The following is a 23,256-nucleotide window of genomic DNA, read 5'->3' as shown; positions in this document are numbered from 1 at the left end:
ACTATTGATGTCCCTGATTTACATAAAAATCTGTGATACACATTCAGAATCTGTACTGACTACAAATAGATCAAATAGTGAGCTCCCTCAACCGTGCCCACATGATTTATGAGTAAGTTTTACCATTATGTGCTATTATGCCCTTCAGAAACTAGGTTATTTGAATTGAATATTCAGTGTAATACAGTATGTGACAGACTATACAAATTATTTGCACAAGACATGGTAAGTAATTTTGACCGTAAAATTTAATGATAATGTTCATCAGGAGAGTGGCCTGCCTCTCTCAAAAGGCTTGGAAATTTATGTTATAGTACCATATGGTGTTCTTGATTTTCCTCCTGAAGATTCAAGTGTTTTTCCATCTTTTATCATAATTGTATCCTGTGAAAATTATTAGCTTTACCTTGCATGTAAGTAAACTAAGTTTAAGTCACTGTCATTCAATTTTAACAAATTCACCTTCCAGCATGTATTGCTAAAGTAGGACCTGAATGAATAGATTCTCACTCATTTGTGTTCCAAATACCTTAAATATTCTCTACTTTTTAAGATAAGATGTTCACTGTCAGACTAGTTTGGCTTTTTAAAATCAAAATACTCACCTATTAAAAATCAACAAACACTGGGTTCTAATTATTTCCAGTTTTCTCTTCTATAGCTTTGTCATAATTTGTTTATAACCTTCTGTCACCTATTTTCATGCATGGCTTCTCAATCAGACAGGCTGGGCCTCAGTTCATCTGAAAAGAGATATAATAAAGCCCATCTCACTGAGTTTTGTAAGAATCATATATTAACACAGCTAGCATTCAAGGAAAGTGAAGACTTTCTGCCCTTCCCTCAAGAAGAGAAAAAGCATACCTAAGCCAAGGAAAAAGTGCAGTTTCTACCAACATTTTACAGATTTAAGCTTGCAAGACTACTATTAATGGAACAATGTTTCTCATACTTTAATGTGCATACCTGATCTGAAGAGCTTGTCAAAACGGAGATTCTGTTTTAAAAGTTCTGGGGCAGGGCTTGATGTTCTGCATTTCTGACAAGCTCAGGAGATGCTGATTCCACAGGTCTGCAGACCAGTCTTCTGAGTAACAAGGTTATAGAACTCCATGTTTCTACTGAAATATGCTGAACTTAACTAAGCAGGTAGATGGTGTTTTTCAGGTGATGATGAGGGTTTTTTTTTTAATTTGGGGTAATCATAGATTTATACACAGTTGTAAGAAATTATATAGAAAGCTCCCACATACCCTTTAACCAATGGTAATATCTTACAAGACTGTAATACAATGTTAAAACCAAGATATTAACAGAGATAATCCACTGATCTTATTCGATTTCTCCAGTTTTCCTTGTATTCTTTTGTGGATTCGTGTGTGTTTTATGTAATATTATTGTGTGTGTAGATTCATATCACCACTGTCAAGATACAAAACAGTTCCATCAAGGATTTCTCCTGGAAAGGATTTGCCCTTTTATAACCACATGGATCTCATTCCCTATCCCAACCTTGTCCCCTCCCTTCCTCCTGACAATCACTAATGTGTTCTCTATCTCTATAATTTTGTCATTTCAAGGATGTTATATAAATGGAATCATAAATGGTATTTAACCTTTAGATATTGGCTTTTAATCAGTATACTTTCCTAGAGAATCATTCAAGTTATTTTGTGCATCAGTAATTCATTCCTTTTTCTTTTTCTGAGTAGTATTCTATTATATGGCTGAACCATAGTTCAGCCATTCAGTCATTGAAGGACATCTGAGTTGTTTCCAGTATTGAGTTATTACAAATAAAGTTGCTATGAACATCTGTGAAAAGGTTTTTGTATGAGCACAAGTTTTTAGTTCTCTGGGATAAATGTCCAACCTATCAAATGATAATTGGATCATATAATTATATATTTAGTTTTATAAGAAACTGCCAAACTGTTTTCCAGAGTGACTGTACTATTTTATATCCTAACCAGCAAAGTATGAGTGATCCATTTCTCCATATCCTTGTCAGCATTTGGTGAGGTCACCATTTTTTATTTTAGCCATTCTGATTGGTGTGTGCTGATATCTCGTTGTGGTTTTAATTAGCATTTCCTAATGGCCAATGACACTACACTTCTTTTCATGTGCCTATTTGCCATTTGCATATCCTCTTCTATGAAATGACTGTTCATGTCTTTTGCTCACTTTATAATCAAATTTTTTTATATTTAAAATATATTTATTTTACAGAGAGAGAGAGAGCATGCACACATACACTTGCATGCAAGTTGGGGGAGGGGCAGAGGTAGAGAATCTTCAAGCAGACTCCCTGCTGAGTTTGAAGCCCAATGTGGGGCTCAATCTCAAGAGCCTGAGATCATGACCTGAGCCAAAACCTGAGTGGGATGCTCAACCAACTGAGTCACCCAGGTGCCCCAAATTATTTTTATTTTTTGCTGTCAAGTTTTAGTGTTATTTATATATTCTAGATACTAGATTTTTGTTGGGTATGTTGTTTGAAAATATTTTCTCCCATGGTGTTGCTTATCTTTTCATCCTTCTAATAAGATCTTTTCGTAGAGCAAAAGTTTTTAATTTTGATTAGGTGTAATTTTTCGGTTTTTCATTTTATAGATTATGCTCTTGGTATCAAATTTAAGAACTCTTTGCCTAGCCCCAGATCCAGAAGAGTTTCTTCTACTTTTTCTAAAAAGTTTTATAATTTTATGTTTTATACTTAACCTTTTGATCCATTTTGAGTTAATTTTTGTATAAAGTCTGAGATTTAGGTTGAAGTTCACTTTTTTGCCTTAGATGTCCAGTTGCTCTAGCACCATTTGTCAAAAGGGCTATCCTTCCTCCTTTGAAGTGCTTTTGCGCTTTTGTCAAAAATCAGTTGGTGGGGGCGCCTGGGTGGCACAGCGGTTAAGCGTCTGCCTTCAGCTCAGGGCGTGATCCCGGTGTTGTGGGATCGAGCCCCATATCAGGCTCCTCCACTATGAGCCTGCTTCTTCCTCTCCCACTCCCCCTGCTTGTGTTCCCTCTCTCGCTGGCTGTCTCTATCTCTGTCAAATAAATAAAATCTTTAAAAAAAAAAAAAATCAGTTGGTGTGTTTTTAATGATGGTGTGAATGTCCTACAGGTCTGTCCCCAGCAGTACATAACTGACAGCAATCAAAACTATGGCAGTGTCCCAGTCAGTATAAATTCCTTTATGAAAATATAATTACTAACAGAGAAGGAAAGCTATTATGGTCTGCTTACATCTTAAAGAAAGTCCCAATGTAGAGCCAAGCTACTAGCACTGTTCTCAGTCACTGAGTTTCAGCAGTTATCTGCAACGTGTAATTTCATCTTGCTTTTCACTAACCTATTTCTAATAGACAGTTCATTCTTTTATTTAGTAGTTTAAAAGTCAAAATTATTTAAATTTTATCCACATTCCTAGTCACCTTCTTGAACATGTTTAATTTGGCTCTTCAGTGCTTCAGATCAATTTGATGTCTCTTCCCAGCATTAAGAAGGAAAAGAAGAAGCCATGAATTTGGCACTTAGAATATCCCTTAAATATATGCACTGTTCTCTCCTTTATGTCAACATCAAACTGAATATTCATTGGCCATTATTTCTTTATTAGATACTGTTAATTCTCCACCTGGAATATAAATGTCTCTCTCTGCTTTCAGAGAAGAGAAGCTGTGCAAATATTTTCCAGTAAAGGAAATGTATTCCTGCTAAACATTTACTACTCACTCACTCTTAAGTAGAATATACCCAAGAACTTTGCCCTTTCAGACACTGAACCTCCTAATTTCTAGAGGGGCAGGGACTGGGAGCCTGGTGCCCTAGGGTTCTAAGAGCTAACCACAATCACATACAGGCCATCAGAGTATACACTTCTATTTTGCAGTCTTCTACCCATTGTGCAGAACTGTGACCTAACTATGTGCTGATGATTAGCCCTCTGACTTCTCCTCCTTTTCCTGGTCTGATTTCCTTACTATAACTGGTTTCTCTGAGTCTCTCCTGTGATTTTGCTTTATCAATTCAGTCTTGGTTTCCCTCTTTCTACAAATTACCTCTCTTCACATTTGAATCATTGAATTAATCCAAATGGAACCCCTTCCTGCCAAGAGATTTCTACATACATCTCCACTGGCATCACTTTAAAAGAAACCAATCTCTGCTCTGAATCATGAGATTCTGCTTCTGTCTCCAGGCCACGGCCACACATACTGCTGCCAAGGCAATGACAAATCTGCCTCAGGGTAACTGACATTTGTTTGGGGGAGTTGAAATAGTTCCACATCCCCTTGTCACATCTGCTTCTTGCTATGCACTGTCTCATTCCTAATTTTCTCATAGCAGGAGAAATTGCTAATCTAGTCAGAAACCAGGACATTGATCTGCTATGTTTTAGTAGTGATTGGGATTCCTGTGCCTTAAAGGCAAGAAACCAGGCCCTCATCCTTTCCCGGGTTTTTTTCCTCTTCTATGCAATAAACCCATCTGGGCATGGATTACTTCTTAGGGAAGATTTCCACTCAAGGTGGGTAGGTCAGACCCACAGTCTGACCTAAGAAATAGTGTATTTCTCTTCACCACCCAAACTTAGATTCAGGGAAAGATTTTAGAATCTACTTTAGCCTCAAGGCCTAAACTGAATTTCTCAACAGAGATTTTGCCAGAGGTCGACATCCTCTACTAGCTAAAATCCCAACTCCTTCATCTTCTTCCTCTTTTTAAACCTTTTACCTTTTAAATTATATTCCTAATGTCAAAGGAAGAGGCCACCATGCAATACCTGACACAAAAATTGAATTTCTTGCTTGCTAAGCTAGACAGAGCAGTACTTGGAGTAAAGCGAAAAGCTGATTTTGTATAGGGTTTGGCAGCATGGAGTTCAAGGAAAATGCATTTTCCCTTAGAAATCTTGAGATGCTGCTTTATTAGCTTCTAGTATCCATTAGTGCCAATGAGAAATCTGATGCTGATCTAATGCTTCTTTATTTATAGGAATATTTTTTCCACCTCTAGAAGATCTCAACACTTCTCTATTTAATTTTAGCATTCTGAGATTTATAATGGTGTGCTGTTTGTGTTTTCTCTTATTTCACTTGCATTTGGTGACCTTTTTTAATCTGAAGACTTGCATATTTCTTCAGTTGTGAAAATATTTTTCTCTCTAATAACTTTCTTTTTATTGCTTTTATTTTTGGTTGTTTGTTTTTTTTTTTTTTTTTGGATGATCAAACTCTTTATCTCCAAGTTTCTAATTGATTATCTTCCCAAATAACCTATTCCGAATAAATATCTATTAAAATACATATCCTCTCTTATCTCTAGTTTTTAAAAGATTTTATTTCTTTATTTGAGAGAGAGCGTGCACACGAGCAGGGGGTAGGGGCAGAGGAAGAGAGAGAAGCAGGCTCCCCACTGAGCAGGGAGTCCATATGGAACCCAGAGATCATGACGTGAGCCAAAGGCAGATGCTTAACTGACTGAACCACCCAGGCACCCCTCTTTATCTCTATTTTTAATTATTGTCTGTTTTATTCATTTCCTCAGATATTAGTTTTTGTTTGTTTACTTTAGTGCTTCTTTTTTTTTTTTCTTTTTTTTTTTTTAAAGATTTTATTTATTTATTCGACAGAGATAGAGACAGCCAGCGAGAGAGGGAACACAAGCAGGGGGAGTGGGAGAGGAAGAAGCAGGCTCATAGCAGAGGAGCCTGATGTGGGGGCTCGATCCCAGAACGCTGGGATCACGCCCTGAGCCGAAGGCAGATGCTTAACCGCTGTGCCACCCAGGCGCCCCTACTTTAGTGCTTCTGATAAAGTTGATTTTGCACAATTGTTTGGTAATTCTTGGCCTATGTGATCATCTTTGTACTTGAAATTCCCCATAACTTATGTAGACCAGTAGTGTACAAGAAGGGAACAATAGGAGTGGTCTACCTCGGAGGTGGAAGTATTTTATTATCAACATTGTTCAGGATTATCAGATTACTAAAGTGATAATTAAAAAGAGACCAACTTTCAGTCATTTATAGCTTTTATTAAATTGACTATAGCCAATACCCCCCCTTTACACCCTGCACCTGGAGAAAATCATTCCCACTCAACCTCCTCTTATTCTACCTCCTCACCTCACTCCACCATGTGGTAAGCCATTGCTGTAGATTCTGTTCCATTTACAATATTCTTTCTACAGTCATTGTGGGAAAGAACACATTGCCAAGAAGTGTACCACTAACTCATTGTCTCGACAGAGTCCCCCAGTTCTTATTCTTGCCATTCACCTGGGTTACAGCTCTGCTTTTCCAGCCCAAATCCCATCTCACTGCCACACCCTGGAGGAGTGGCTTCTGCTAGTGTTTTGGTCAGTGTTTTACTTCATTAACAGTAACAACAGCAATGCAGTGCACATCGTAATTTGTAAGAATTAAACGAGTTAACATCTGAACCCATGTGCTTTCTGTCTTTAAGAAACTTCTCAAATTTCTTGTTTTCTAGCTAGCACTTTCCTTTTTGTTTTCCAGTATTGTAGATGTTTTAAATCTTTTCTTTTGTCATTTCTAGACATTTATGGCATTCAGCCTATTATCTTGATTTAATTTTTCATCTGCTTCTTAAAATAGTGTTACCACTTTTTTTCTAGACACATATGCGTTCTGGAATAGTCTATTCAGGCTGCCATAACAAAATACCACAGACTGGGTGATTTTAAAAAAAAACTTTATTTTCTCACAATTCTGGAGGCTGGAAATCGAGATCAAAGTGCTTGTCACAGTTTCTGATAAGACCTCTCTTCCTGGCTTACAGATGGCTGCCTTCTCACTGTCTTCACATGCCTTTCTTCTATGCATGCACAGAAAGAAAGCCCTCTTCTTCTAAGGACACCAGTCCTGTTGGATTAAGTCCTAACCTTTATGGCCCCATTTAACTTTAATTACGTTTCTAAAGGCCCTATCTCCAAATACAGTCACATTGGAGGATAGGGCATCAATGTATGAATTTGCGGTGGGGGGGGGGACGACACAATTCAGTCCATGGTACATTCTAATCAATCAGTTTGTAAATTAAAAAACCCCAGCAATTACTCAGAAGAAGCTAAGTAAGAATAAATCTAAGGGCATATGTAAAATGAAAGAGAGGACTTTAACTAAAGAATCTTTAAAGTCAGGGAGCCTGGTTGGCTCAGTTGGTAGAGCATGTGACTCTTGATCTCAGGGTCATGAGTTTCAGCCCTACATTGGGTGTAGAGATTACTTAAAAATTTTTTTTTAAAGAATCTTTGAAGTCAGTATAGGACATGTTATCTTTCCTGAAGCAAAGTAAGTGCATAATAAATATCATTAAATAAGTGAATGAGGCATTCAAAATTTTGCACCTTAAAACTTTCCCGAGACACCATGTTTCAGGAACATTTTGTGAGCACATCGTTTGACACTTTCAGGCTGCTATTATATGGAAAAAATGATAAAAACATAGTTGTTGCTCACTTTATTCTCAAAAAATACCTGAAATCACCAGAAAATTTAACATGTTTATTAACATGAAATATATTAGCATTATGATTATTTTATGTTTATATTGATATGTATATTCATTCTCTTTCCTAATAGGTTAAGATTTGGAAAGGATTGCTATTAGGCATGTTGGTGTTTGTGTATGTTGATGTGTATGCATATATGTGTACATATGGGTCTTATGGACATAAATGTATAACCTATGTGATAATATTTTTTATAATTTATTTTACTTTAGTCTTAAAATATTGTTTAACTTTTAACAAAGTTAAACTATACTATACTAATGGGCCATTACAATGTGATTCACTAACAATAAAAATAAATTTCTTGGATACAACTTCCAGCACTTAGAGATTAACAGAAGAAAAGATCTAGAGAGTGAATGGCTGGCAGGGATTTAGAAATAAACTTTGGAGTCACAGATGCATTGTAGCGTATTCTAGACAGATCAAGAATTTAAGTTAGGAAATTGTGCATCATAACATCCATATGTACATTTCCATATGTAGAAACTAATGTGTACAAACAATACCATATGCACAAGTGAAATGTGATAAACAACTCAAAATTTTCACAGCATTCAGAGGTGAATATGAGAAGGGAGCCAAGTAAGACTTGGTTGAGTTACAACTATACTAGCCCAAATTTGCTTAAAATTTGTAGGTTTTATGGTCAACCACAAGATACATTGGTAATCATCAGAATTTTATACTAATTTCAAGTATTTTCATTCTGAAATTTACTCCTATAAAAATGTCCAGTTATTCAAAGCAGGTTTCTTTTCTTCAAATGTAACTTTTGAGAACAACTGTCTGAATTTGTCATTAATTACTGAGAAAACATAACAAAAGAAAAAAGACCTGCTCCTCTCTCCCCCCATATCTTCCCGAATTGGAATATAATATTCTTTGTCCAGTCCCTATCTTCAACAAGACATGTGTAATGGTTTTAAAGGACATTGATCAACTGGAATTTTTAAAGAGTTAAGTCATTGAAAAATGAATTTAATTCTTAATTAAGCATTAAGAAGAATCTGGTTAAGTTTGCAAAACCCAAAGTTTATTCAAGATTTTACTAGAGAGAATAAATATCACTTCTAACTGAGCTTAGGAAATAATGAATGGAAATCTAAAATACCACTTCGTGAACAAAGGCAGAGCCTGTGCACTTTTACAAAATACTTGTGAAGACAAAAATGACAAAATTTGCAGTTTGTGTGCAGCATGAGACACCACTGACCTCCCTTTCCAAACTCTTAGCTTCCCTGATTTTTGTGACATTTTTCTTTCTCAGATCTACTTCTCTAATTGCTACTTCCCAGTTCCTTATCTTATGCTACTCCTTAAATGTCAGCAAATTACAAGGTTTGACCTCCCAATCTTTTCTTGTTCTATGCAGGCTCTTACCAGTAATCTGATCCACTGTATAATTTCTACCATTGCCTCTAGAAAGGTGATCACTCATTCAACATCCCCATCAAGCTCAGTCCTCACTGCTGAATTCCAAACCCAAATTCTCAACTGCCTGCTGTACAGAATGCATTTTAAAAGAATTTGATTCTTCATTCACAGACAGATACTGAATTGAATGTATTTATAGTTACCTTACAATTTAGGCCTCCATCTGAGTTGGCCATGCAACATCACAGTCACCCACTTTGCTAACTTCTCACGGCTGCCACAACGAATTACCATAAACTGAGTGTAAGCATTTAAAACAACAGAAATTTATCCCCTCACAGTTCTATAGGCTAGAAGCCCAAAATCCAGGTGCCTGCGAATTTGGTCCTTCTGAAAACCTGATGGAGAATCTGTTCCACACCCTTGTCCTAGCTTCTACTGGCTGCCAGCAAACCTTGGTGTTTCTGGATTTGTGGATGCATCACCCCAATCTCTGCCTCCATTGTCACATGGTGTTCTCCCTGTGTGTCACCTCCCTGCCTTCGCTTGGCCTTCCTGTAAAGATATCAACCATCGAGGTGCCTGGGTGGCACAGTCAGTTAAGTGTCTGCCTTCAGCTCAGGTCATGATCCCAGGGTCCTAGGATCAAGCCCTGCATCGGACTCCTGCTCAGCAGAGTCTGCTTCTCCCTCTTCCACTGCCCTCCCCGCCCCCAGCTTGCGTGCACGCACATGCTCTCTCTCTCAGTAACTCTCTATCAAATAAATAAATGAAATCTTAAAAAAAAAAAAAGATACCAGTCATTAGATTAAGGGCCCACCCAACTTCAGTATGACTTCATCTTAACTTAGTTACGTTTGTAAAGACCTTATTTTCAAGTAAGATCACAATCTGAGGCTCCAATTGGAAATGAATTTTGGCAGAATGCTATTCACTGTAGTCCACTGACCAAACCTGAAATTTCCATTGTTGTATTAACCCATATATTTTAATTCAGCTCTCTCCTTTCTTCAACTCAGACTTCCTCTACACCACAACTAATTGTCATCTTTCTTTTTTCCATTATTTTTTTTAAAGTATAGGTAATAATGTCGCCCTTCTGCTTAGAATCTTGCTCTGCTTCCCCATTGGTCTCAACTGACCTTTCAAACCAAATCATAGGTGATTTGGGATTTTATGTTAAAATGTTTGAGCCTTTAAATAGTATTCCACAGAGTAGCAACTGATACACTTTTTCTCCAGCTGTATCCTTTGCCTTAATATTTTCCCTTTACATTATCAATCAAAGTGCCATTCATCTTTCACTGTGAACTCATCCCTGACTGCAACCATTCATTTTACTTCGTCAAAAGAAGTCATCCCTTTGTGTTATATTAAAGCAACAAGTTTAAGCTAGAGAACGTGTATCACTGAGTGCATGTGAAAACTTTCCTAGGTCTTAATAAACACAGATAGTTTTAAAAGAATCATTTCAGGGGCGCCTGGGTGGCACAGCGGTTAAGCGTCTGCCTTCGGCTCAGGGCGTGATCCCAGCGTTCTGGGATCGAGCCCCACATCAGGCTCCTCCGCTATGAGCCTGCTTCTTCCTCTCCCACTCCCTCTGCTTGTGTTCCCTCTCTCGCTGGCTGTCTCTGTCTCTGTCGAGTAAATAAATAAAAAATCTTTAAAAAAAATAAAAAATAAAATAAAAAATAAAAGAATCATTTCAAGATCCACATCTTACTTAGGTACTCCTTCTTAAAATTGATATCCCAAGTACACCCACAGACCACAACTTTCTCTTTCCTATCTCCCCTTTCACAATGGCTTTTTTCCTGTTTTGCAAAAGGAAGGCCTACTTCTAACCCATCCCAATATTACTATGATGCATTTGCCCTGGAGTGCAAAAGCTCCTGCAACCCCAAACACAAGAAGAATTGTCAAATATGTAATTTTTTTTGTTTATATCTCTGATTGAATTTCAAGAAATGAGGACTACTGTGATAATATCATTTCTTTCATCAGCTCTTTTTTTAAATTAGTGTTCTCTATACTCTTCTCAAAAAAATTGAAACAGGAATAAATGTCATTCTAACAACTAATTTTTAGTTCTTCCATAGATACATAAACAAATTTTAAAAGCCTCACTCATTGCGATAATAGAATTTCAATAAGACTGTCCTTCTAGTTTTCTTTACTAAAATCTATAAGATGTATACATATTTATGTAAAATATGGTTCATCAAGGAATTATGAGGAATAGTTCTTTTAAAATTACAGTTAGTAATTTGAACAAGAAATATCAAATATCATTCAAATGAAGCATAGTTACATGAGGCATATCCATTGCTTCTCTCTTCTACCCTCATTTGGTTTTTTTATCTCGTGAAAATACATGTTTCTTCTCTATTTGCCTTTTTTCGTTCAGTCACAAAATTACCTCAAGAAAAAATACATTCATAGCTTCTGCATATATGTAGGTGAGGGAGAAGATGGACAAGGATTACTCAATATGAGAAGCTAGGGAAAAAAAGATGAAAAAATGACATATTAATGCTCAGCTAATACAAAAAGAAAAATATATAGTTGTTGAAATATAGCTATGCATTTGAAATCTAGGCATGCTTTCTAATATAATTTTCAGCATTTTAATCATGAGGTAGGTTTGCACAGTAAAAACTAGTGTGATTAAATGTCAATTATATGGTCAATTAGGGCTTATCGATGATTCAGGAAAAGAAAAAAACATGTTCCTTAGGTCTTAAGGCTTGAATTAGACATTTTGACAGTGTGAATATTTGACTTTTCAGTTAATGATCCACCAGCTCTCAACTTCACTTTTTATAGATTTTTTTAGTGCACTGAGGCACATCACATAAGGTCGAAGAAAAGGTTGAAAGTAGTGAGTTTATTTATTCAATAAGCATTTATTAAAGCCTACCTTGTCCTAGGTCTTGTGGAGTATAAAGAAAACAAAGTTTCTGACCTTGAGAACTTCAGTCCATGGTGATGTCATCTACATTCATCTCTTCAAACATCCCAAATACACTGATGATCACCAAGGTTTTGTCGCCAGAACTCTATTTTCAAATGTCTCCTCCGTAACAAACTTCTGACTTTCTGCTCTGTCACCAGCTGGAGAAACTCTCTGCTTTTAAAGGGCTTATCTGATTACATCAGGCCCATTTGTCTAGACTTCTTACCTTAAAGTCTACTGAGCCATATAACACAAACTAATTATGAGAGTAAAATCCACCATATTTATTGTCTCCAGGATTATGCAAGACAAGTACACTAACGGGCCACCTTAGAACTCTGCCTACTATGCCAGAATAAAGTTTCTTTTTTTTCTTCTAATGATATAATTTAATGCAGAATCCTAGTCATCAAGATCTAATATGGTCAAGAATGGACAATTGTTATTTGTGGATTCTAATATTTCATTGACAGATCTGTATTCCATCAGTACTATTTCCATCAAACTTAATTTTTGAATTGTTCTATTCAGTTGCAAAAAAGAGCAGTTAATAGTGCAGGATCTATAAGAAGGGTGAAAAAACTTAATCTCTTCCCTGTATTTACCTCTTCATGGACCCATCTCTATCACTACTTTTTTCCTCATTTAGTCCAAAAAGCAAACCACTTGGAGCCTCTGTTATAAATGAGTATGCTGATGCCCAGCTACACAACTTGGTGAAAAGGATGCGTCAAAGAACAATGCTCTACAAGAAAAAGTTGGCAGAAGGAGATATATCCTCACCTGAAACCAGCCCCCAAACTGGTAAGCATTGTTACCTCAAAGTACTGGAAAGAAAGAAGTTATGAGGGGGCATGCATTTTGCAAATGTCTTAGTTTGGGTTCCCCCAAGAGCAGACCCTGAGACAATGATTTAGGTGCAAATAGTTTACACTGAGGGTGATACAGGAAGGTGAGCGCAGACAAGAGAGATGGAGACAGGAGTTAAAACAATAAAGATGTATTAATGAGAGGACTTCTTCTGTGGGCCCTCAGACTTGATCCAGCTAAAACACTGTGTGGATCACACTTAAGAATTCCCCTGAGAAACTTTCCCACAGTTTCCGACAGTGGTTGCATCAATTAACATTCCCACCAGCAGTGCACGAGGATTCCCTTTTCTCCACATCCTTGCCAACACTTGCTATTTCTTGTCTTTTTGGTGCTAGCCATTTTGACTGGCATGAGGTGATATCTCATTGTGGTTTTGATTTGCATTTCCCTGATGCTGAGTGATGTGAAGCATCTTTTCATGTGTCTGTTGACCATCTGTATGTCTTCTTTGGAAAAATTGTCTATTCAAGTCTTCTGCCCATTTTTTAATTGGATTGTTTGGGGTTTTTTGGTGTTGAGTTGTGTAAGTTCTTTACATATTTTAAAGAAAGTGGCTGGGGTATCAATCCACCAACTCCTGTTTTCCATTAGTTAGGGGTTACTGTTGGGACATGTTGCTAACTCTCCAGCACTTTAAGCAAACCATCTGAGAAAAAACCCTGAGGGAGACAGACACAGGGAGCCTGCTGCACAGGACCTTTAGGCCCATGGTATATGAGCAAAGCAACAGCAATATTTGCTATAGCAAATTTTATTGTAAATATTAATTAAGAATACCCCTGATAGGGGCACCTCGTACCTCAGTAAATTAATATTGTCTGCCTTCGGCTCAGGTCATGATCCCAGGGTTCTGGGATCAAGCCATGCATTGGGCTCCCTGCTCAGCAGAAGTCTGCTTCTCCCTTTCCTGCTCCACCTGCTTGTGGGCATGTACACTCTCTTTCTCTCTCTGTCAAATAAATAAATAAAATCTTTTTTTAAAAAATACCCCTGATATACAAAGCACTTATTATAAAAATACAAGAACACTACCTGAACACAGAACATAGCAAAGAACATCAACAAACTAATCAAATTGCAGAGTGGGGCAATTATCAACCTCCCTAATAATTGCAGAAATGTGTTTATGAAAAATTAATAAGTGCAATAAAGCAGAGCACAGAAGTGATATATATTATGATTACATCATTGTAAAAATATTTATATATGTATAATAAAAATAGAAGAAAGTTTGGTTGTTAAATAACAGTTAAAAATCAAGCTGTTAATTATATAGGATGAAGCTGAGGGCTTCTTTATAAGTCTGTATAAAGTAAGTTGGATTTTTAAAATACACTATGTATTATATAGTAGTTTCCCTTTTAAAAGAAGAGGCTATAATAAATCAGTCATTATATTTTGATAATATAAGTTGAAAAAATATTTTTAGCTTTATCTACAACTTGAAATATATGTGTGAGACTAAAGAAGCATGAAACTAAAACCTGTGCCATGATGTACACTTGTAGTGTTTCTTTTCAATGTAAATCTAAAGGACTGACTTTATTTTGCTACAAAATATGTAAGAATTAAGCTTGTATTTAAAATGTCCTATTTGTGGGGTGCCTGGCTGGCTCAGTCAGTAGAGCATGTGACTCTTGATCTTGGGGTTGTGAGTTTGAGCCCCACCTTGGGTGTAGAAATTATTTTTTTAATTTTTTTTACTTATTTGAGAGAAATAGAGAGCACACACCAGCTGGGGAAGAGGCAGAGAGAGAGAGAGTAAAGCAGGCTCCCCGCTGAGCAGGGAGCCCGATGCAGGGCTCAATCCCAGGACCCTGGGATCATGACCTGAGCTGAAGGCAGACACTTAACCAACTGAGCCCCCCAGGCACCCCTAGAGATTACTTTAAATTAATTAACTAAAATATCCTATTTGTAACACCTTTGGGATAATTTACTAGGAAGCTTTAAATCTGCTGTTTATTTCCAAATTCCAGTGTTTTCATTACCTGGATATTGTCATTAATGTCACTATTTTCAATGTCATAACATCCCTTATCTATCTATATTGAGAAGGGAAGATTCTGAAATATTCTGACTTTAAGAAATCCAAGCTATTTCTCATTAAGCTAACCAACCTCTTTAAAATGTGTTCTTTTTTCCCCCTGTAAAGCAAAGCCCACAGCTGTACCATCAACACAAGAAAGCAATGCTAAGCTAAAAGAAGAACATAACTACCACATATTGTGTTTTAAATTCCAGAAGATGCCTCTGACAGAGTACCTAAAACGAATTAGACTTCCAAGAAGCATAGATTCATACACAGGTACCATCAAAGGGTAGACTATCCCAGGGGGAGGGCTAGCTATTACCAAGAATCCCTGTAACCCAAAATCACAGATGGCTTCCATTTCTCCCTAGCCCTCATTCTGAATCTATCTAGAAAGCAGAATTTAAACTATATTAAATATGCAATGGATTGTTTGCCCCTCTCTGATGAAGGCAAGAGATAAAAATATTCCTGCCTGTGTTTAAAGGGCATGCCAGTATAATGTGGAATAAAGTAAATGTATAACCATTGAAATAGATAAATGATTGATTGATTGATAGATAAAAATAAATAAGTAAGAGGCAGTCCAAGGTCTATGCTGCCCATAATTACTTTTGAAAAGAAAGCCCCAAAGCATTCAGTGATATGTACACTGACACCCTTCCCCCAAAAAGTCATTATGAAGTGTCTGTCTTCGTCCATGCCTTCATATTGTTAATTATTCTAACTGAAAAAATCCCTTCCTATGACCTCCCTTGGGCAGAAGAAAGCAGTGTGTGAAAGGACATGGATTGCTTTAAAGGGCTCATTCTCTGCCCTCTCCAGTTCAGCCATACTTCTTTGGCAAGATGAGGCTTTTGTCCACCTGCCCTGGGTGATCCTGCAACTTAACTACTGATGTACAAAAGGCCCGCTGCTGCAGTTAGCCAAACAGGACATCTCTGACTTCCCTGGGTCTTTTCTTCCTTGATCCATATAGCACAGTTACCTATGGGGACAGACACAGAATGGCCACTTCTTGTCAGGAGAAGAAGGCCTCTCTCCAATGTCAGAAGAGCTGATAAGATCACTCAACATCTCTTGTAAAGCACAGTTTTTTCCACTGTAGAGTCAGAATTTTAATAGAACCTCTTATAGCAATTTGCTTATCTCCAGAGGACAGTGCTCCAACATTATCAAACTAAGCTAGAGAATTATTTTAATGCTTGTTACATGTCACTTGGATTTTTCTAGATCGACTCTATCTCCTATGGCTCTTGCTTGTCACCATTGCCTATAACTGGAACTGCTGGCTTATACCACTGCGTCTCGTCTTTCCATATCAAACACCGGACAACACACACTACTGGTTTATTACAGACATCATATGTGATATCATCTACCTTTGTGATTTGCTATTAATCCAGCCCAGACTCCAGTTTATAAAAGGAGGAGACATAATAGTAAGTGGGGATGGGGAAAAGCAGAAACTGACAAATATCCAATTGGACTACAAAAATAATTTTACAACACTATTTAAAGTCTGATTGACTATCTCTGCCTGTATGAGTCTTTAACCACTGGAAACCACCAATATAGTAATAATAATAATAATAATAATAATAATAATAACAACAACAAAACCACCATTGAGCACTCACTATGTGCAGGGGACCATGTGTCTCCCTGTGCTTTAGTTTCCTCATCTTAAAAATAATAATAACAATAGTACCTTCACAGTGTTGATGGAAAGACTAAATGAACTGATGCCTGGAACTGTGTTGAGTGTCTAATGAGTGCATATTAAATGTTAGCTATAATTATTATTCCAGTTACTTTCTTTACAATGCCTCACTAAATCCTTTCAGTCACTCTATAAGAAAGATATTATTATCAACCCCATATACAGAAGAGAAAACTGAGGCTTGGAGAGGGTAGGTGATATGCTCAAGGCACAAAGCTGGACAGCAGCTGAGGCAGGATTCAAATCCAGACCTTGACTCCAACACCCATGCTCATTCCAGCTACACCATGTTGGTTCATGTTGGCTAGTTTTTCAGAATTTGATTATATGTGAGAGTAGAAAGATAAAACCAGGTCTGAAATGTCAAAACCATATATGTATTTTACCTAAATAATGTATAAAAACGTGTAAATTATATATGCAAAAAGAAGTGATTTAAATTATTTTTATATTTATATTTAAGTGATTAAATATTTCTCTAGTAATCGTGCCTCAAATAGTCTGTGAGGCAGTTGTTTTCCACCACATTGCAATCTGCCATTCACCTCAATATTTTTTTAGAATAAAGCAGGTAATATATCACTCCTAAGGGTCTACTCAACTTCCTCGGGAGACAACCTGGTGTTGTGAGAAAACACTAGGCTATAAGATTTTTAGGACACAAACTGTACCTTGTTTGTCATTGTATAGTCAGCACTGAGCACAGGACCTGTACATAGTACAGAAAACAAGTCCAAGGTCTTAGGTTGTGACACTTTGGGAAAACCTAATTTGAAAAGAAAAGAAAAACTGTCACGACCCTTTTAATCAGTGTAGATTCACTGCACTGTCCAATATAGTGGCCACTAGCGAAATGTGTCTATTCAAATTTAAATTTTAATTAAGATTAAATAACATTAAAAATTCATGTTTCTCAGCCACACTATCAATATTTCCAGTGCCCAATAATCACATTTGGCTAGAGGCTACCATATCAGAGAGCACAGAATATTTCCACCATTGCAAAATGTGCTATTAGATAGTGTTATAACAAGGAGCCATCAAGATCTTCACTGAGATAGCCAAACCGTAAGTAGGAAATCACACACCCTGCAGACAGGTGCAAATCACAAGCACATAAAACACACCTGCGGTTTTGTGATTTTTAAAACTAAAATGGTATCTACTGGCCTCTCTTCTATTCACTCTTCCACTTTCCAGTTTATCACATCCCAATTCTCACCATCAAATGCACTGGCCTACTTCAGAAACTACCATTCTTACCCTTAGAAGAAAGTATTTTCTCCTGATAAGTGATCTTATCAGCTTCTCAGTGTTGAGAGAATTTCATAAGCAATCCAGTCAATCTAACAGAAGAATATGTTTTCACAAGCAAATACCCAAATCTTAAAGCTTCTACTCCTCAGCCCCTTCCCCAGCTAACTAGAAGGGTGCTCCCTTTCCAACTGATGCCCACTGTCATATCCTCTTCATAATCTCAGTGGGAATTGCACAGAATAGACCCTGCAATGGATCTGTCACAGTAGGAAGCAAAGACTGAGGGAATACATGGCACCTTGGGTTCATACATATTTTTGAAGAATAAATGTGGGTTCCTTAATTTCCTGAATGTTTTCTTTTGAACCTGCAGACAATCTTAAAATATCGAAAAGCTGAAAGGAGTAGTTTTGGTTATTGTTTTCTTTTAGAAAAAAAAATTTATTTACTGAAGAAATCCTATTATTTGAAAGCTTTACTAGAAAGAAATTCTAAAGGCAAGAGCTATAGATGTAGGAAGAACCTATTCAAAATATTCTATATGTGGACTTCAGAGCACTAGTCAGCTCACCAGGACTATTCCCAGAGCTCACTGGCAGCTTGATGAATGATGATGATGGTATACAAATAAGAAGTAAACAACACACAAAAAAAGAGCACTAATTTCAACCTCCATTAGATGCACAAGGGGGGAGAAAATCAATGTTTGACAAATGGAAAATGACAAACTCAGTAAGGGGAGACTTATTTTCAATTTTCTAAGAGGTCTTTACACACAACGGAGTGTTAAGAACAAGAAAAATAACCAATAAAAACACACTCAACGGGCTCTATTTAAAATGCATTATCACAAACTACAAATACAGAGCAGGAACTAATTGCTTTGTTTGTTCAAAGGAAGTTTAATGGTTTCTTTAATTTAGAATAGGTAGTGTTAGCCTTTGAAACTTGATTACATTTTGGTAAGAAGACTATGCAAGTCAAGTACCCAAACTGAAGGTCTGACTACATTTAGCTATCTATGCTACTTTTGGTACATTGCCAAATTGTTCATTCACTCATTCACTCATTCATTCATTCATTCAACAAACATTTATTAAATATTTATAGTTGCCAGGTATTTCAGGGCTGGACAATGGAAATATTATTTCCCCCAAGGCCTTGGAAAACAGATTGAAGTGCTAAAGGCCACAATAGAGGAAATTAGGAGGGTTTACAGGTGTTACACAGTATTTATTTGCAATATCTTTCTTCTGAAAATGGTGCTACACAAATAGAGAACAGAATTTTGTATCAAAGACCAACAAAAGAGTTTCTTATCTGTAATTTCCTGTATAGACAGCAGAAATAGAGCTGAAAATGACAATGAGGACTACTGAGATATGAGACTCATATCCACAACACTGCCAAACCTTCCCATCACAACAATTCATGGAAATGCTCAGTGCCACCTGGTGACAATGTCAATCAGACCTGACGTTATAGTCAACCACTTTTGGCACTTAATCTTCTGTTACTGTTTATAAACTGACCTGAAGAAAATTAACCACTCCCTTCTCTGTGCTCTGTAAACTTTATTCATACTTCTGTTATTTAATTGTTAAATAACAATTGGGCTAATTATGATGTAATAGAAACAAACAGACCAGGGTCAAATTCCATCTCTGAAATTTACTAATAGCATTACTTGAAGAAAATAAATTTACCTTTTCATGAAATACTATCTTTTCATCCATAAAATGGGAATTACAGTACTCACCTCATAAACCTATTGTGAAGATTAAATAAGACAATGTGTACACGGAGGCCAGAGTCTGGAATCTAGAAGATGTACAGTAAGTTGTTGAATGAATCAAATGAATGAATATCCAAACATTTAACCTCTCCTAATGTCTCCTCTTTGTATCTGTAGCTCTCCTTCTTACCTGATAATAAGTTTCTTGAGTGTAAGGACAGTATCCAATTCATTTCCCTCTCTATCTTAGGAACTCAAAGAGTATATTCAAGAAACGTTTGAAGGAATGAATAAATGGCAATCTTCATTCAAGGATCTTCTTTCCTTGAGTAATTATTTAATCTGCATTGTAGTTGTTTCAGATGATATTATTATTTTTGAAACACATCCATCTGTTCTATATGAAATTATGAAGTTTCTATGAATTATTTATCAGAAGAGGTAAATATAATCATACCGGGTAGAGCTTCTTCAAAAACTATCTTTTGGAAGAGGATTTAGGTGCAGTCAGCATATCCTCTCTAAAGTAACCCTCCCCTGAAGAAATGTTGCCTGCATAATGATAAGGCTTAAAAAGAGAAATAATTAAATAGGGTAACATTTTTAAATAAGTGCTTAATTGTTACCAGTAAGCATACTGATCATCATAAAACTAATGATGCCAAATTTATTTAGCATTCCAAAGAAGAGAGATTTTAGAATCACTACATGCATTTTCATCTAATCAAAAAGTTTTCATTTCATTTACGTTTATTCAATCATAGGATCATAGACAAGCCTGAAAGTAAAGGGATAAAAGTGCTAAAAACATTCTTCCAGGGTTGGAGGAGAGGGTGGTATTTTAACTTTGTAGCACTTAAAATGTATCTGTCAGTCCCAGATAAGCTTTGAAGGAGCTGACTGATTTTACTCAAGCTTGGTACATGATTCAACTTAAACTTCTATCTATGCCTACCTGTGCCTCAGTAAGCCATTGAGTTTCACAGTAAAAATCATTAGATGAGCATGTCTTATATATCTTCTAATACATTTATGTAAGATTTAGTATATATGTATGGGAAAAATTATAGCCAAAAAAATGTGGGGGGAGCACAAATTGGGGAGTTGGCTAACCAGGATTTAACACTGCTCAGCAGTAGTTTAAAACTTCTGAATTTGGATAGTCTGGATGATAACTGTTAGAAAACACTGCTTCTATGTGTCCAAGTTATAAAACTTCAGCCAACTCATTAATAGCACAAAAACAGTTCCTCCCCACCTGTAACTAAAATCTAAGAATGTAAATCCAATATTAGCATTAATTCTTTTAGGACTGAATGGTAACAAATGTCTCTTAATCTATCACTTATCACATATTTATTGGGCACCTACTATGTGTTAGATAATGCTTGCATTAGAAACTGGAAAAACAAGACAAAGATATGGACCTTACCCTCAAGTAATTCAGCATATGAAAGACAGACAAAAGAAGAATGGTAAGGTTTGCAATGGGAGTCATGACAGAGGCAAGCCCTATGGGTTATGAGGCACAGAGAAAACCATGTGAAGGAGAGGACACCTGGTCCAAATCTTGTTGAATGAATTTCAGTAATTTGCACACCTCCACCTCCACTAAAAAAGGAACAAAACATATGTTCTAAGCTCTGAAAACAGCATAGGCAAAGTCATGAAAGTGAGAAACTCTGATGCTGAATAAAGTGAATGTGGGATGCTGCAGGAGGCGAGTGAGACAGAGAAAGTAGAGCCTTTGTAGACCATGAAAGGGAGCTTGTGTTTTTTTTTTAAGTCATGTGGAGTCAGAGGTTTTCACATAAATGGTGATTGTTAAGTAATCTGATTTAGTGTGATCATCTAGCTGCCATTATAGAATGGATCGAGGGGAACAAGACTTAAGGCAAAGAGACCCATGCCAAGAGGAGAGAATGGACATGAGGAAATTGTACTGTCTGCTGGCTAATTTAATGTAATAATAAAAAATAATAATAAAATTGTAGGAAGAAGAATCAGTAGAATTGGTTGCTGGTTCAATGAGGGCTGAGGGAGAATGAGTTGTCTAGGATCACTGACCAGTATAGATGAGGATGCTCATAGGATTACTCAAGAGGAGGATGGGGTGGGGGTAGGAAGATGGTTAGGCTAGTGGGGGATGGAGAATTATGATGAATTCAGGTTCTGTGTAGATTAAATTTGAGATAAGCAGAATTGCTAAGTGAAGACAATAGGCAGTTGTCCAGGTCAACAGCTCCAGAAAGCAACATTAGATGGCAGTAGATATTTGAAACCATATAAGTGGATGAAATTTTCTAGGAAGCAAATATAAAGAGGAAGAGAAGAGAGCTGAGTCCTGGGGAATGTTGACATTTAAAGAGCTAACCCTAGAATCAAAAAAGGACACCAAAAAGTTAGAACTGAAGAAGTAAACCAAAAATGGCATTTCAGAGTCTTTAGAAAGAAAAAGTTTCAAGAACAAATATACTCCCAAATGTTAACACTTCAAAAAGTTTTATTCATCACTTTATTCCTTTATCTATTCATCTACTCAACAAGTATTTATTGGGTCCCTAATATATTCTAGCCGCTAACTATGTACAGTTGCTAAGCAAAGTCAACTCTGTCCTGAGATAGATTACCATTTAATGGAATAAACTGAATTTAAATAAATGAATCAAGAAATGTACATGTGATTTCAAAACATGGTGAATGCCATAAAAGAATGCCAAGTACTATAAAGGATTCCTTGGGTGTGATCATGAGGAGGTTGTTGGTGGCTTTCACATTGGTAGTCTTAATGGAATAAGAAAAGTGAGCAAAGGTCAAATTGCCACTAAATTGCCACAGGTTGAGGAATAAATATGAGGGAAGGATTCATTTTTTTTTTAAAGATTTTATTTATTTATTTGACAGAGATAGAGACAGCCAGCGAGAGAGGGAACACAAGCAGGGGGAGTGGGAGAGGAAGAAGCAGGCTCATAGCGGAGGAGCCTGATGTGGGGCTCGATCCCATAACGCTGGGATCACACCCTGAGCCAAAGGCAGACGCTTAACCGCTGTGCCACCCAGGCACCCCTGAGGGAAGGATTCAGAATAAAGCAATGTAGACAACTTTCTTAGGAAGCTTGAGTATGACAAATAATAGATCGATAGCAAAAAGAAAACAAACAACAAGGACGATTTTATTCTGTTTAAAGAAATGAGAAGATAGAGCATATTTATTGGCTGAAGTTACAAGAAACCAGTAGAGAGAAATAACTATAAATATTTATTAAAGTGAAAAATAATTGATGAAATTGGGTAAAATTAATATAAAATATAAATATAACATTTCAGGTGGATTCAAATGAGTTAAAGAGACACTACAGAAGTTCTACAAAGTTTCAGGTAGGTGACTTACAGTTTCAAAATTGTTCAAATAATCCATTACTATTTTGATTTTAAGTCACATTTATAAATTTCTTTTTTTTATTTGCTTCCTTTTTGAATCATAGCCTTTGTAAAAAAAGTGTACAAATGAAGTTCTACTAGGCAAAGGCAAGCCTGAAGTTTTTGCTTTTCAAACATTACATGATACACTTCCATGAATGTGCAAATGTGGAATTCAACACATGGATCTTGATCAAGCACAGCAAAATGTTAGTGCCCACATTTAAATTCTGATTAAAACATCAGTAAAGGAGTATGGAGTATACTTTGTCTTGTCCATACAGAATGCTAGCCTCCAATTCATGCCACATGATGATATAAAGTCTATCAAATTTTTTCTGCTC

General features: G+C 36.6%; 1 protein-coding gene across 1 annotated transcript in view; it reads left to right on the top strand.

The window, feature by feature from the left end:
* Positions 1-23,256, top strand: part of CNGB3 (cyclic nucleotide gated channel subunit beta 3) — a 133,560-nt gene that overhangs the window by 37,491 nt on the left and 72,813 nt on the right. The window contains exons 4-7 of the mRNA XM_026495793.1: positions 12,522-12,676; positions 14,901-15,053; positions 16,011-16,219; positions 22,820-22,870. Of these exons, the coding sequence (XP_026351578.1) occupies positions 12,522-12,676; positions 14,901-15,053; positions 16,011-16,219; positions 22,820-22,870 (568 nt within the window). The remainder of the gene's footprint in view (positions 1-12,521; positions 12,677-14,900; positions 15,054-16,010; positions 16,220-22,819; positions 22,871-23,256) is intronic.

Source organism: Ursus arctos, unplaced genomic scaffold (genome assembly GCF_023065955.2).
Source record: "Ursus arctos isolate Adak ecotype North America unplaced genomic scaffold, UrsArc2.0 scaffold_6, whole genome shotgun sequence".
In the NCBI taxonomy this organism is placed as follows: Eukaryota; Metazoa; Chordata; class Mammalia; order Carnivora; family Ursidae; genus Ursus; species Ursus arctos.
The sequence above is the reverse complement of the archived record's forward strand: the minus strand, read 5'-3'. Positions and strand labels throughout refer to the sequence as shown.